General features: G+C 36.4%; 1 protein-coding gene across 1 annotated transcript in view; it reads left to right on the top strand.

Moving 5' to 3' along the window:
- The window catches only part of RhoGEF2 (Rho guanine nucleotide exchange factor 2), a 215,542-nt gene that overhangs the window by 151,202 nt on the left and 50,266 nt on the right, over positions 1–14,074 (top strand). The window contains 2 exon segments of the mRNA XM_074109517.1: positions 9,560–9,662; positions 10,829–10,957. Coding sequence (XP_073965618.1) covers positions 9,560–9,662; positions 10,829–10,957 — 232 coding nt within the window.

Consider the following 14,074-nt stretch of genomic DNA (forward strand, 5'->3'; position numbering starts at 1 on the left):
CTATTCACTTTCGGCTGGTTGAACCTATTAATCATTATAATGCAAAGCCGCAGGCGCAATTCGCCTGCACGCCGCCGCGCGTTCTCGCAAAGGAAATAACAAATTAGTCCTTACACAAAGCGTATTGATTGAAACAATTGCTCTCGAGAATTCACACACCACTTAACACAATGGCAGCGAGCGCTGAGAGGCAGTATGCAACTCCCGATAAAATTAAACGCTTAACCTATCCACCGGTGTCCCTGTTTGTTTGTTTATCTCAAGGTCCGGCCGACGTTGATTTATTTGCAGACACTTGATCATGTCATACATTATTTATTATTATCTTTATTGTAATATTGTCCTTTAACTCGCCTTTAGTAATAATCCTGTTTTTTGCAAGCGTCAAGATATATGGCCAATGTTTATGTTGCCCGGTTGCGTTGCGATGTATTACCGTTGGTCGCGCAGTAAAACGTCTTAGTGATCATAAAGTTTTAAACGGATCGCCGTTCAGAAATAGTGCTTCATTAAGATGCCAGTCTCAGAAGGGTCTCTGTCAACGCACGGTTTATTCCTACGATGTATTCGTAACATACTGTCATCTGTAGACAATCTTTTGTTAATATCCTTATTTGTCTCAGAACCTGCCGCGTTAACTGCGCCATCGCAAATCTTTTTGCAAGCCATAATTCTTAACGCTCTTTGAGAACGCCTTCCTCAATTCCAATGTCCTTATTTCTTAAATCCTTTGTGTGTTCTTCTTTTGTTTTTAACTTGGCTCTTGATGCTTTTATTGTAATTATCTCAAGTTAATAATAACTTAATAAGACACCCATTCACGGGCAGTTCAACGCGTTCCATTCAAGAGTACTGCCCGTGACCTATCGCATGCCTTGGCTCGATCATTTATATATAAATTGGTATGTGTGTCCGTCCGTCGCATTCCAGCCTCGGTCAATGGGCCGTCGATCTAGGCGCAACTTTTTTTTTGGTGCAAATATTTTTAGGTCGTGCGTGCAAAAACGATCGCTCGATCGATAGTAGCTTTACTTTCTTATTGGGTTGTACTTTACTCGTAATGGTGCTTGCATCAATACTTGTACATACTTTTGACGTTTGACCATTTTATGATTTTGTTACAAGTGTAAGTTTTAAAATTACAGACGATGTATTGGTATTATAATATAACCGATCAATTAGAGTTCTAATGTTAGTTAACTATCATTAATTTGCCATATATATATTACCAATAGTATAGAAGCGAAACTTTATGAGTGTAACGACTGTATGTTACTTCTTTGCAGTCTTAACTTTTCCACACGGATGAAAATCACAAAAAATAAAAAGGCGTCCAGTATCAAAAGCCAGGGTACTGTACTACTGACCAAATGGACCAATGATCTGGTTAAGGATTATGGCCTCGGTGACCGTTGCAGAAAGTCTAAGCCATTTTAGAAACGAGTAACAAAGCTAGCTAATTTTACTTATTGAATTCGTCATTTGCACTCGCCTCCGCACTGGAACTCACGTCGTCACCAAAACACAGCGTAGCTTTACGCTCTGGCTCCGTGCCATTGGCAGCTTTTTATTTTTCAATGAAAATCCCTTGCAAATTTGTAATCCTGTCATGGTTTTAAAGATTTAGTTTACTAATAGACACGTTGCCAATTCTAGCATAGACAACTATCACAATAGCTCTGACGAGCGCACTGACATCATCGTGGAATCACTCTCCCATTGTGGTCAGCGTTAGAATTCAAAGTCTTTGTATTGAGACAAACCACATTCTTCATCATTTGCTTTAATGATTTTGTGTAACATAAAATGAGTTACTTCGCTTTACTTTTAGGTCAACGACATTTGCCCTTTTACTTATTCTTACTCTAGTTTAACTATCGTATTGTTTAGTTTCATAAGCTTTTATTTTATGTGGCCCTTTTTATTGCTATTAATATCTAAAAATCTATCGTCTATATACACGTCCTGACAATTTGCCATACGACGATTGATTAAATTTGTCTTAACCGTTATCTTTCCGGTTTTTTACTTTGTACTTTTGATGTGTAGCTTTAACCTTAATATCTCTTCAACTGCTGCCAACAATCTGGACTTTTCCAAGGATGCTAATACACCGATTGTCATCAGTGCCTCGTTTATGGCAGCCCTGACAATGGATCGGTGTTCAATTAAGATGCGCGAGCGCGCGTCGACGGGAAGTCGGTATAAATAGTGTATCCTTGCGTGACTCACGACCGTTACCGCCGGGTTCGAGTCCCCGGTGGACTAATTTGAGAGCGCTGTCCTATTGGGGTGTCACATTTAGGGAGGTACGATTTGGCATAGAAGACATACATTATTAAGTACACCGTTCGAAGGTTAACTGGAAAAGATCCATTTATGGGATAAGTTCCAATTGTAATGTTTTTAATGTATTTTATGTACAACTTACATACTTACCTACTCACGAACAAAAGTAAGTCGAATAAAGCTATGTAGGTAACAATGTTAAAGAATACAGTTCATTTATAGGGTTTCGTACCTCAATAGGAAAAATGGGACTCTTCTAGGATTACTGATATGTCTGTTTGTCTGTCCGCGATTTGCTGTGTTCCAGGATATGAAACTGTGTGCCGGTAACTAACCTACTGTTGCGTTGTGGTTGCGGACGATCATTTAATTTCCGTGTTTGCTATGATAACAATGAAGGAAAACCATCATATTATGTTAATACAGTTGTTCATTTTATTCTCTCTTTATATCATACTAGCTTTTGCCCGCGTCTTATCCTGCGTGGAATTTGGTTATGGCGTGCTGTTCCCACGGAAACTGTGCATTTTTCCGGGATAAAAAGTAGCCTATGTCACTCTGGCCCCTAAATTATCTCTATGCCAAAAATTCGACGTGAAAGATGGACAAACATACAAACACACACACTTTTGTATTTTTTAATATTAGTATGGATGTTTGTAACGCATTGCTAGAAGTGACAAGTTTTTTTTTTTATTTTTTTTATTTATTTATTTAGAAACAAACAGTCTTTCACAATAATTTTGCATTTTAGCTAAAGCTAGGAATTAGTTTTATATAAATAGACCTATAGTTCCCTGTAAAATATTAAGTACAGATAACTTTTGTTACAAAAATATGAAAAATATGAACATGTTACACTTCATTTTTAGAACGTGTAGTCAACTGTACAATTTACGATCACAGTAATTACGATCACAACCAAAAGTTGAGGGTGCGCAACAATATTACGTGTTATGGTGTGTTCTCGTTTTAAAAGTAATTTTCATGTCAATTTAAATTTGTACAAATTAATCACTATGTTTTTGCTTCTCTGATAACCCCAAGTTCAAACGTTTTTTCCCACTGTTGTTATCAGAATTGTTTCCTTTGACCAAATGTAGTTTTAAAAAAAAACTTACATTATACCAAATTGAATTTAAATTGTTACTAATTTAGAACGGTAGTGTTCCTAATTCGGAAACAATCGAAAGCTCTTATTTAAATTTGGCGTATGAAAAATTGGGTCTTGTAGCAATTTGCTCGGCGCGAGCTTACAATAAATGAATGAGGTCGATTTAACGTTTTTTCATTTCCTGAAAGACGTTCCACAGATCCATATGCACGTGGGAAAAATTTCGACAGAATTTCCAAGGTTTTATCCGCTTCTCCAATAACCAGTTGAATGCTGTCTAGATTAGTAAGCATTTAAGCTATTTTTGTCTGTTTCACACTTGGTTTTTCACCGACGAAAAAAAAAACAGAGGGGTTCTCAAGTCGACGCGTATATATATTTTTTTTTTATGTATGACCAGGCATAAATTTTTACAGTGGTCCGATTTTGATAATTCTTTTTCTATTAGATAGGGTATTCCTTGAAATTGGTATTATAAATTCAAAAAAAAAAAATACCCCAAAGGTGGGGAAAAAGTATAAAATATTTTTTTTTTAAAAAAAGTTAAACCGCCGAAAAAACTGAAAAGCAAAAAAGAATAAACCTTTTTTGTTTAACCTTAATCTAGGTACCAGTTTGAAGTCGGTGCCTCAGCACGAGCCAGGAGTAAGTGATAAGCCCATCAGGTAGACGACTATAAGTCCACTCCTCCTGGCTAGTGCTGAGGCACCGACTTCAAACTGGTACCTAAATTAAGTTTAAACAAAAAAGGTTTATTATTTTTTGCTTTTCATTTTTTTCGGCGGTTTAACTTTTTTAGCGCTCAATTTAGCTTTCATATATTTTTATTGATGCTGAAATGCGTTATTTTCCCTCAGACTAAATGTCTTTACTTGGTCTGTGAAAAGGTTTTCACATGAATCATCGTAGCTTTAAAATTGATCAGGGTTATTCTTCGAATGTAACATGTTTATAGTTATCAACAATTTCCTGTTGAATATTTTTGTTAACTCGTACTTTATATTCGACTAATATTTTCATCTCTGCTTTTTCCTCGGCTGCCAGCAGGGGGCCTACCACGCTCTCTTAATACGATTCAATTTAGGCTCTAAACTGAACTGCATCGCTATTTCGTACCACGACGTTACTTTTGCGATTCAGTTCAAGCACGGTTCAGCGACAGCGATACAGACATTTTCATTCACTCACTTCAAGCGGTTTTCGTACCATGACGCTTAACTTGAGTGGGAATTGAATCGCTTCAGTGTCAAATTTAGCGATTCAGTATAAGTTACTCATTCTGTCAATTCTTTTGGAATTTTAAGTGTTTTACTTGGAATATTTTTAAATTTCAAGAACTTTAAAACTTTTATTTAAGTTTTATAACTTTTCATAGGTACTCACGACATTGTGCTTCTTAACTCCTCATTGATAAAACAATTTTTTTAGTGAGAAAAGAGACTCGTGGATTAGTGACAGCGTAAACATTTTATTCGTAATCAACACAACGGTTGCTAAGAACACGGAATGACATAGAGTTATGGTTTTCCAAAATAAAGAGGTTTTAGTATACAATATTTGGTTTGCATATTATTATAGCGGCATCCCTTTCGCGACTTAGCGTTTCAGTTTCGGACCAGAGACAATATCGGTATTTCATTCACTTGTAAGCCATTGAGACAGCTCTGAGAAATAAACGTCGTGGTACCAATTTCGACGATTCAGTTTAGGTGCCTAAATTGAACTGCTCTGCGTTTGGATCGTTTATGTAAAGATCATGGTAGGCCCCCAGGAACTTCGCACTACTTTGTTATACAAAGTAGCTTATTGCTAATCAGGAATATATTAAGTAAATTTGAATTAGTGAAATACGTCCCTACAGATAAAAAAATGCACGAATAAAGTGTACCTCTTTACTAGATCACTTGAGATTATTAAATTAATATGGTCTAAATTCATTGTATAAGAACGCACACGCACGTCAATGCACTCGAAAGTGAATCAACTGTAAAATGCATCGGGATTGCAATTGTGGATGTGGGTCGGAGTGACGTCACGTGCGCCAGAGTCGAGTCAAGTGACCGTGCGGGGAATTAGTTTATCATCGTGTGGCGCAATCAATTAGGAACACTTGATAGGATTTAGTTTTGTTTTGATTAGCCAAGCATCCTCAGATCCTCACGCTACCTCTCGAGGGCTTTGGTTTTATGCTTAGGCACCTAACTAACCTAAAAATTGTTTGTTGATTGTGTATTGTAAACAATGAAAAATGTATTTACCAAATGTCAAAAACTCGTACTAGGCTTAAATGGTCTGTGATTGACATATGTTTTTATATTTCTTTTATTTTAAAAATAAACCCTAAATATAAAATGAAACGTGCAAACGATAGTGTAGGTAAGGAAAAGTTAAAATAAAAACAAATTTAAATATACTAAAATTCATTTAATTTTACTCTTAACTCACATTTTGCCACAACCAAATGACAGCTGAAACCAAAAACTGTCAAATTCACAAAAATCAAGATAAAAGCCATAAAGGGTATAAAAATGCAAGGAGTTTGACATTTGGACATTTTACGTGAAAATTTCCTTGTCGGCACATGGTAATTAAAATCTGATTGAATTACGTCTATGCCTTTCGGGGTTTACGTGTCTATTCGTTTTGAGTGCCGATTTATGAGTCGTAAACGTAAGAATCAATCTTGTATCGAAGCCATTGGTCCATGTTTAGCGTTTTTCAGAATTTACTTCTTGAGCCCATGGCCTGTTTTCGATTTCGAGAATTTCCCTTTTAGAAAACCAGGTCAGTAACGTTTTAGTGTTTGCATTCCGCTCTATCGAAAACATTAAATGTTTTCATGTAAATACCAATGTTGTTATGTAAATTATGTTCCTGAAAGTACTTTATTATTAATCTGGATGATTTCGTTGCTGCAGTCTTAAGAGGAGTTTGTAGTTTCTTTCAGGTTCTATGATTATATGTTAATCTTGTATTGTAATTTAAGGGTACGTGTCACAAATGATTTTTCTTTCTATCTCAAAAACGCGTAACTTAATGTTGAAACAAATTTAAGCAAGTTTATCTGTAAACTCTGCCCTAATAATAATTACTTGATCTCCTTAGTTTATCAATGTTTTAACTGGTTGTCTCAGCGTTATTTCTAAAACCTTTGCTCGTTACTATCTTGCGCTCTCTGTCTTTCCTTTTTATAATGGATTGAAAGATGACCTACTTTTTCACAAAGCTGCATACATGCGGGTTTGAGTCTATTGTTTTTTCGTCTTTTCTCATTCAGACATGGGCTGCCTTTATTTATAATTTGCTGTTCTGCACCGGTCCTATGCTTGCCAAGCTAGTGTTTACTATACGACCGTTTTGTAAACGGCCTGCTTCCCATTCCGACTGCCGTTCGTCTCCTGAGCCTATTTAATCAGGATATTATGACTTGTTTGTATGCCGTAATTAGTGTACATACACATTTTCTTGTTTATCTAGAAGCTTTTTAAATCCTTTTTTTTTTACTTTACGATGACTGCTAAAGTTTTATTTATTTATTATCATTAATTTGTTTTGTGTTATTTTTCAACGTGTTGTTGTGTATATTCTTCAGTATCATTAAAAGGAAATTGTATGTACAATGTGTTTTAAAATTTATCTGAAAATTTCACTGATTTTTGATTCAAGAGCCTTTAACACTGTATACTTGGTACCACAATTTAAAAATTAAACTTGCCCAATCATCTGTTGATATATTCCGGATTAATTCCATGCAACAGTGTATTAAATGTATCCATTTTGTATTAATTGTGGCGCCGTTGCTCTATTCAGACATCACACACTGCATCATCTGTTACTATTTCATTGAAAACCAAACCATTAATTGATATCACAGATAAACCATCTGGAGTTCACAGTTCTCTATTAATATCTCCTTGTTTCACCACTGACTGTTCAACTCGGGTGACAGGAATTCGCAGTATTTCCTGCAGTATAGCGCTAATTGATAGCGTAACTTGTTACAGCTAACTTACTATTAGCATAATGGTTCTTCTGAACGCGTATGAAATGAGATCACCGCCGGTGATGCTGTATTCAGCTATTGTGATGTTGATTGTCTTTCACAAGATTCTTGCGAGTCTAACGTTTTTGAATTGTTTGGTTTTAAATGGGCTTGGTATCTTTGAACGTAAAAGGGTAGGAAAATGTGCAATTTGGTATTGAAGAGCTGGTTCCGCAGTTCATTACAGTCAGCAGGTATAGGAGAAGAGCAATCTTGTTGCTTAAAACTATTTACACACTCACTTATTACTTTGACAGTTAAGTCCTATATGTTCATTTGGTTTCCATAATCACTCTGCTGTTGATTGTACATGTAGCAAGACTTAATAATAATTAGTAGGCAGTTCTACTCACTGTTGCTAGTAATATTCTAATAATTTCACTTAAGGAGGGTTTTTCCTAGTTCCACTACAAATAATCCCGTTTTTGATTGAATACTTGGAATTATTGGTTTCCTTATTTGAATGGCTTCATTATTTCATAATCTGTTTTTAGTAAGTATTGAAATAGTTATTTATTTTGTATAAAATTTCCCTTTATTTTCAGTAATTTGTGACGAGTTAATGATACATTTTGCTATGCATAGTATGACTAAAATGCTTTTATTTACATTAATATTGTCATTTTGTTGTTTCCTTAACATTTACTAAGCTTACTGACGTATTTGTGATTCAACATAAATCATACAACAAAGTATATTGTTTTAATAGTTCAAGGGAGCAGACAACAACCAACTGATTATAACGGGAAGATGTTGTTTCCTGCAGTAGTTTTATAACATCTTTTAGCATAGAAGTGTCTCACTTTTAAACAGAAGGCCCTTCCGTCTTTCACCACTAGTCTCTGGAGGGAGGGCATGTTCTTTTTTAAACTAGAAACACATTGAGGGCGTTGGCGGAGCGGTACCAGTTGTAATGTTCGAGCTAACATGAAAGAGGCCACACAGAATACAGCGCGGGAAATAAGCGTGACGCGGTACCGCCTCTGCGCTCCGCCTCCGCCGCCAGTGTGTTTCTAGCTGTAGTCAAAATGCGTTAAAGTTCATCCGTAGTGTTCATCATATGCAATTTTCTTTATTAAAACATGCTGATCTTAAGTGATATGTTTTGTCCCTCATTTTCACTGCATTTAACTTACTCGTGTCCTTTTCATCTGATTTGGACGGAGACGTTGTAGTCATAACAGAAAATAAAATTGTGGAGTTAGTTTGAGTTGTGCCGCATCCGTTCTCGTTGTCCGCTGATAACTGTTATCGTTGACATTGAACTCTGTGGGCGGTGACATAATGGGCTTTTTCACTCTTTCCTTCTTTGACTGGGTTTTATCGTACCACTGCCACTATACGTTTCTCATTAAGTATTTATTTCCATCTAACATCAGTGAAACCCCAAGCGTACACCAGATTATCTAAATACAGTCGGCAGCTAAACTAAACTCAAAACTATTATTTTGAAAATTCTTAAAATGTGCCCAAAACCAACACAGTTGAGTGATGTCATTGAACGATGTTGATTTAACGTAAGTGTGGGTGGGTACGGGTACGTTTTGAAAATTCAGCGTGTTTTGGGAGTGAAGAAGAACAAAAGGCAGCCAAAATTCCTTACTATCTTATACAGGTCGTGTCAGTTCAAAGAATGTATCGTGTATGATACAGTCTTGATTTTTTTTTTATTTAAGCCTTCTGGTTTGGTCTGTACCTAATAGCTTCGTCATTACTCACTACCACTACGTGTGATTTTAATCTTCGTCTATATGGACAACCTGACAATGAAGATAAGAAGCCTGATTTTTATGTTTATTTTGGACGTCTATCAGTCGGAGAGAAATGGTCATCATTATCCACAGAAGTACATAGTATTATTGTTACGTGAATGTTTTTCAAATTTATGAAATTCATTGATTAAATAGTCATAATGGGTGGTGGTTATGTTTGATTCGAGTTTATTTTGGTGATAAAATAATAAATGGCGCTTAGAACAATTTTATTAATTAGTAATTCTGACTAACAAAAGCATGTGGGAAATTTTATACTTTTACGTACCTATTAAGTCAAATGTATCCCTCATGTTTTTGCAGCCTTAAAATAAAACTAACGTTTTTCAATGTTATGCGCAGGAGAAGCGAAACGAGAGGGTTCCTCAGAAGAGCCGACTGCGCCCGAAGCCGAGGTAGAAACGAACGATGCCGCCGGCAAGGAGCAACCCAGCAAAGACACGAAGTAAGTAGACCTTAGATTATACCTAGATCTCTAGTAGGATTTATAGATCGAAACTTATATTAATCAGTAAAGGTGCGGCCAAACCGCTGCTTAAAAAACAGTGACGGTACGGAATCACAGTGACGCATCGTATGCGCACCGTTTTTTTTGCATGCTTTCCACACCGCTGCTTAAAATACGCAAACGGTGCGGAATGCCAGTGACGTGCCGTAAACGTCACGACTTTTGTTCAGTAAAAACCTGAAGCTTACGACCGTCACTGCGATTCCGTACTTTAAGCAGCGGTGTGGAGAGCATGCGATAAAAATCGGTGCGCGTACGGTGCGTCACTGCGATCTCGTTCCGTCACCGTTTTTTAAGCAGCGGTTTGGTCGCACCTTTAGTTGGCATTTACATGTCTTCCCATTCTTCTTTAATACTCGAAGTAATTGAGTATAGGGCTATCTGTATTTTACCTGCAACATAAAGATTTTAGTTATTTGAGTTGTTAATAGAAGGCGTTGATATCAATGATCGTACAGTCACCAGCACCAATATCTGACACAGCAAGCGTGCATAAATATCTGATACGACTCTATTTCTAGTTCCGGAAGGACGTGTCAGATATTATTTAAATTATTATTATTTTAAATATTATTGATTATAAATATGTATGTTAGTCTGTCTGTAAGGTATTTATTGTATGGGCCAAGTTGCCCGAAATAAATGAATTTATTATTATTATTGCACGCTTCGCTGTGGCAGATATTATTGCTGGTGACTGTACCGTAACCAAGTTAGTAAGAATTTATCTTATTTTTTTGTACGCCTGCCAAACGATTTGGAACATGATTGGCATGCGTGGATCAAACGCAAAGGTGACTAAAGCTTTGTTATCTACTGTGATATAATGATTATGACTTTGTTAGTAAACAATGGATTGTTGTGGCCGTGTTTGATTATTATAAAATAGGTACTAGAGGGCGGGTGCCCGCGGCTTCGCCCCCGATGTTTTTTTTTCTAAATCTAAGGATTAGGCCAGTTCACAAGAAGTCAGTTTTTTTCTACATAGTAGGGTAGTAGGGTTATTTGCTGGCAGTTTGTGACTAGGTCTCACTTGATTTATTTTTATCACTGAATAAACCTCTGCAATTGTTGAATTAAAAAATACTATTTGCTTTGAACAGTTGGCGTACCGCGGCATCTAGCGGCCGCGGCGTGAACCGGGCGGAATCCTGTCGCGAGCGCGACGCGCCGCGGCGCGGCAAGCACCGCAACGCTTCTGACCCGAACCGGCTGACAGCGCACAACAACCAGTGAGTACCGACACTTTTACAGAGATGGCGCTGTGCCGACGATCGAAATAATGTCGTTTGGTGATGAAAATGGGAATGGAAACTCGTAAAACAATTTGAAGAGGAAAATTTAGTTGTTATTTAAGGTAAAGGCAAGTTTGACGGATATGATTAACGTAATTGAGGCAAGGTTAAGGTTATAAGGCGAATGGTCATTGATAAACGGAAGTATGGCTTGAAACATCATAGAAGACAGTGGCTTTGTTTTTACGAAATTTAGACGGCTGTTTAAAGTAGGTATTGATATGTGAACTTCATCAGGTCGTAAGATAGTTTATTAAAAATAACAATTATATAGGCTCTATTCCCGATTGGAATAGATGAATTTCCGATAATCTATGAACGCAGTTCATGTTTTTGAAAATAAATTTAAGTCTTTTTTAAGCAAAATAATTCTATCTTCAACATTTGGAATACTTTGCCCACCAGATCGTTTACAGTTTTCCGATCTGTCAATGAATTAAATTTATTTTTGCTACTCTGCGACCTAGCTCTACAGTTAGTTCATAAATACAAATTGACCTTTAGGTACCTATTCCTATTTGGCCAGAATCTAAGTAATAATATCGTTTACATTTGAATGTTTCCTTCATATGCTATTTTTTATTCTCTGCTTTATCTTTGCAGCGTTTAGCGGTTGCCCGCACTATCAATGGTTGGAATGGACGTTGATTTCGTAACAAAATGGCATTCCTTGCGTCGTTTCCAAAACCAACACGCCCGCTATGCAGACAGACGCATTTTCTTTTTATTTCTGCTATTTTCAAACTATCCCGAACTTAATTCAGACCTGAAACGTACCCAGACTTTGAAACGACTCAACTCCTTCCCTCTTACAAGCCAAAACGAACCGTAGCTTGAATTCACTAGATACACTTTCGATAGTATGCATTGTAAACGACTGCAACCAAAATTGTTGTTACACAAACAAACGATTTTCAACACTATTGTTTACTCGGGAAAGTTTATTTTCATTAAAATCGATTAATTCTTAATTTATATTCCCAACAGCTTCATTCGATCCTAAACTCTAAAGTTACGCGATAGGTGTTTAAATCCGATGGTGTTTTATTTTAATCAACCATCCAATATATTTTGATCTATATGCGCAACATAAATGTCTACGGTGAGAGATCTTTGCTTATAGCTTTGTACAGGACCGTGCCTGTAGAAAGGTAGAGTATTTCAGGTTTCAGTATAGTACGCGACGCGACACTGAACGCATTGCAGACGATATTTTAAAAAGTTTAACAAGATTTCATAACAAAGTGATTGGACGAGATTTAGTGATCCGTTTAAAAGCTGAAAGGTTTGATTCACTACAATACACAATAGCGTAATGTATTCCTAGCTTGAATGATAAAGCCAGGAATTTAAATGATAATACAGAAATATGTGACCTTCTGTGAGCATATTGACAATACCTCGAGCTGATTTAGTTACGGTGAAAAATAAGCATTAACTCATACTTGACGTTTTTCATCGTATGACAGCTGTACTTGTTTGTTAGTATGGGAAATTCTTATTCAAATTCTTGGCTGAATACTTGTTACAAGTGAATGCATATAATCTGTTCTAAATTGGTTACTTTATTGTATACATACATTATTAATTTGATATGGTTACCTATAGCATACCGAAAGTGAAAAATCTCATTTAATCATATGATTGAAGTCTATTTCAACTTATCGTTTGAATTTTCTACCAATTATTATTTTACCTTTACTAAATTCGTCTCAAAAGTTCAACTTAAAAGGAGAACTTTGTCAGGTTTCAAACTGCAGGTAGTTGTAGAAATAATTTTAAAAAGCATTAAAAACTCCATGAAACTCAGTGTACATGTTATTAAACTTTAATCATATCACTCGATTAAAGTTTAGCTTTGTATTTTACTATTATCACCATCACATTGTCAAGCCTTTTCCTTCACTGATGGACATAACAATACCTTTCACGTAGTTACGCGCGCCTTTTTCTGCTTTTACTGCACTCTCCCATATTCCGCTGAAATGCGGCTAGTAAGGTGTTCACAGCCCATTAGTGGGAAACGAGCGGTAACAAGATTTGTCTAGGGACGGGGGTGCGGTGAGGAAAGTATCGACTTCTGAGAGGATATCTTGAAAGAATTTGAGGGTAATAATGTGGTACGCTCTGGTCCTTAATTTGTCAGTTTAAAGCTTTATTTGGCAACATGAAAGCAATAACTTCGTGGAGCACTCTGTACTTATCAAATTAAATGGAATAAAAACTATCCCCCTCCCACCTCCTAAAAATTGGTAGATGTTCTATTAAAAATTTTCTGACATTTGTAACTAAAATCTGACTCATTTCAAATTATTGTAAACATTTTAGTTACAAGTTTACCTTTGAAAAATCATCTGAAACAAACTTGCAGATCTTTCCCATCCTGTATCAGCGTTACTCCAGCAGCCTGTATAAAGTGGCACGCCGTCGACGATTGTCTATTGTCGAGCACGCATTGTCCATTCAGACACTAACATAACATGGTATAATGTTATACTGTAAATTGTAACATTGCCGTGCCAACCTTCAGCCGCGGGCCTACAGTCGAAAATCCAAAGAAAACCAACGGCGATGCTCCTTACAAAGACTTTCGTGATATTATCTACTCTATGCGGTAGAACCGAGTAGTGAAATTCCGTAGGAGGAGGAAAATTGACTATTACAGAAGCAAGTCAAAGCTACTCTACTTTATGTCCTATTTGACAGATTAGAAGTTGAGTTTAGCACGGCAAAAATTGTTGTCTTGTACTTCTTAAAGAACTAAGCTCGTTAGTGTTACTGCTACGCTTTGGAATCTTGAATAACTGCGTTAATTTACGTCACTAGGCCTTTTTTGTTTCTTATCTGTTGGGATTTCAGCCAAGATGTCTTCAGCTTTTTTTTTTTAGGGATAATTGGATAATTTTAACAGCAGGCTTACTAAGTATTTAATAGGTTGGCAATTCATCATGGCATCCGATTTAGTTATGGACTTTGTAGTCTTGCCAAAACGATAAAATTTTGCCAATCCTGAAATTACTTTAACACAATAATAATCCCAATATTGGAAACTAC

Source organism: Choristoneura fumiferana, chromosome 29 (assembly GCF_025370935.1).
Source record: "Choristoneura fumiferana chromosome 29, NRCan_CFum_1, whole genome shotgun sequence".
NCBI classification, from domain to species: Eukaryota; Metazoa; Arthropoda; class Insecta; order Lepidoptera; family Tortricidae; genus Choristoneura; species Choristoneura fumiferana.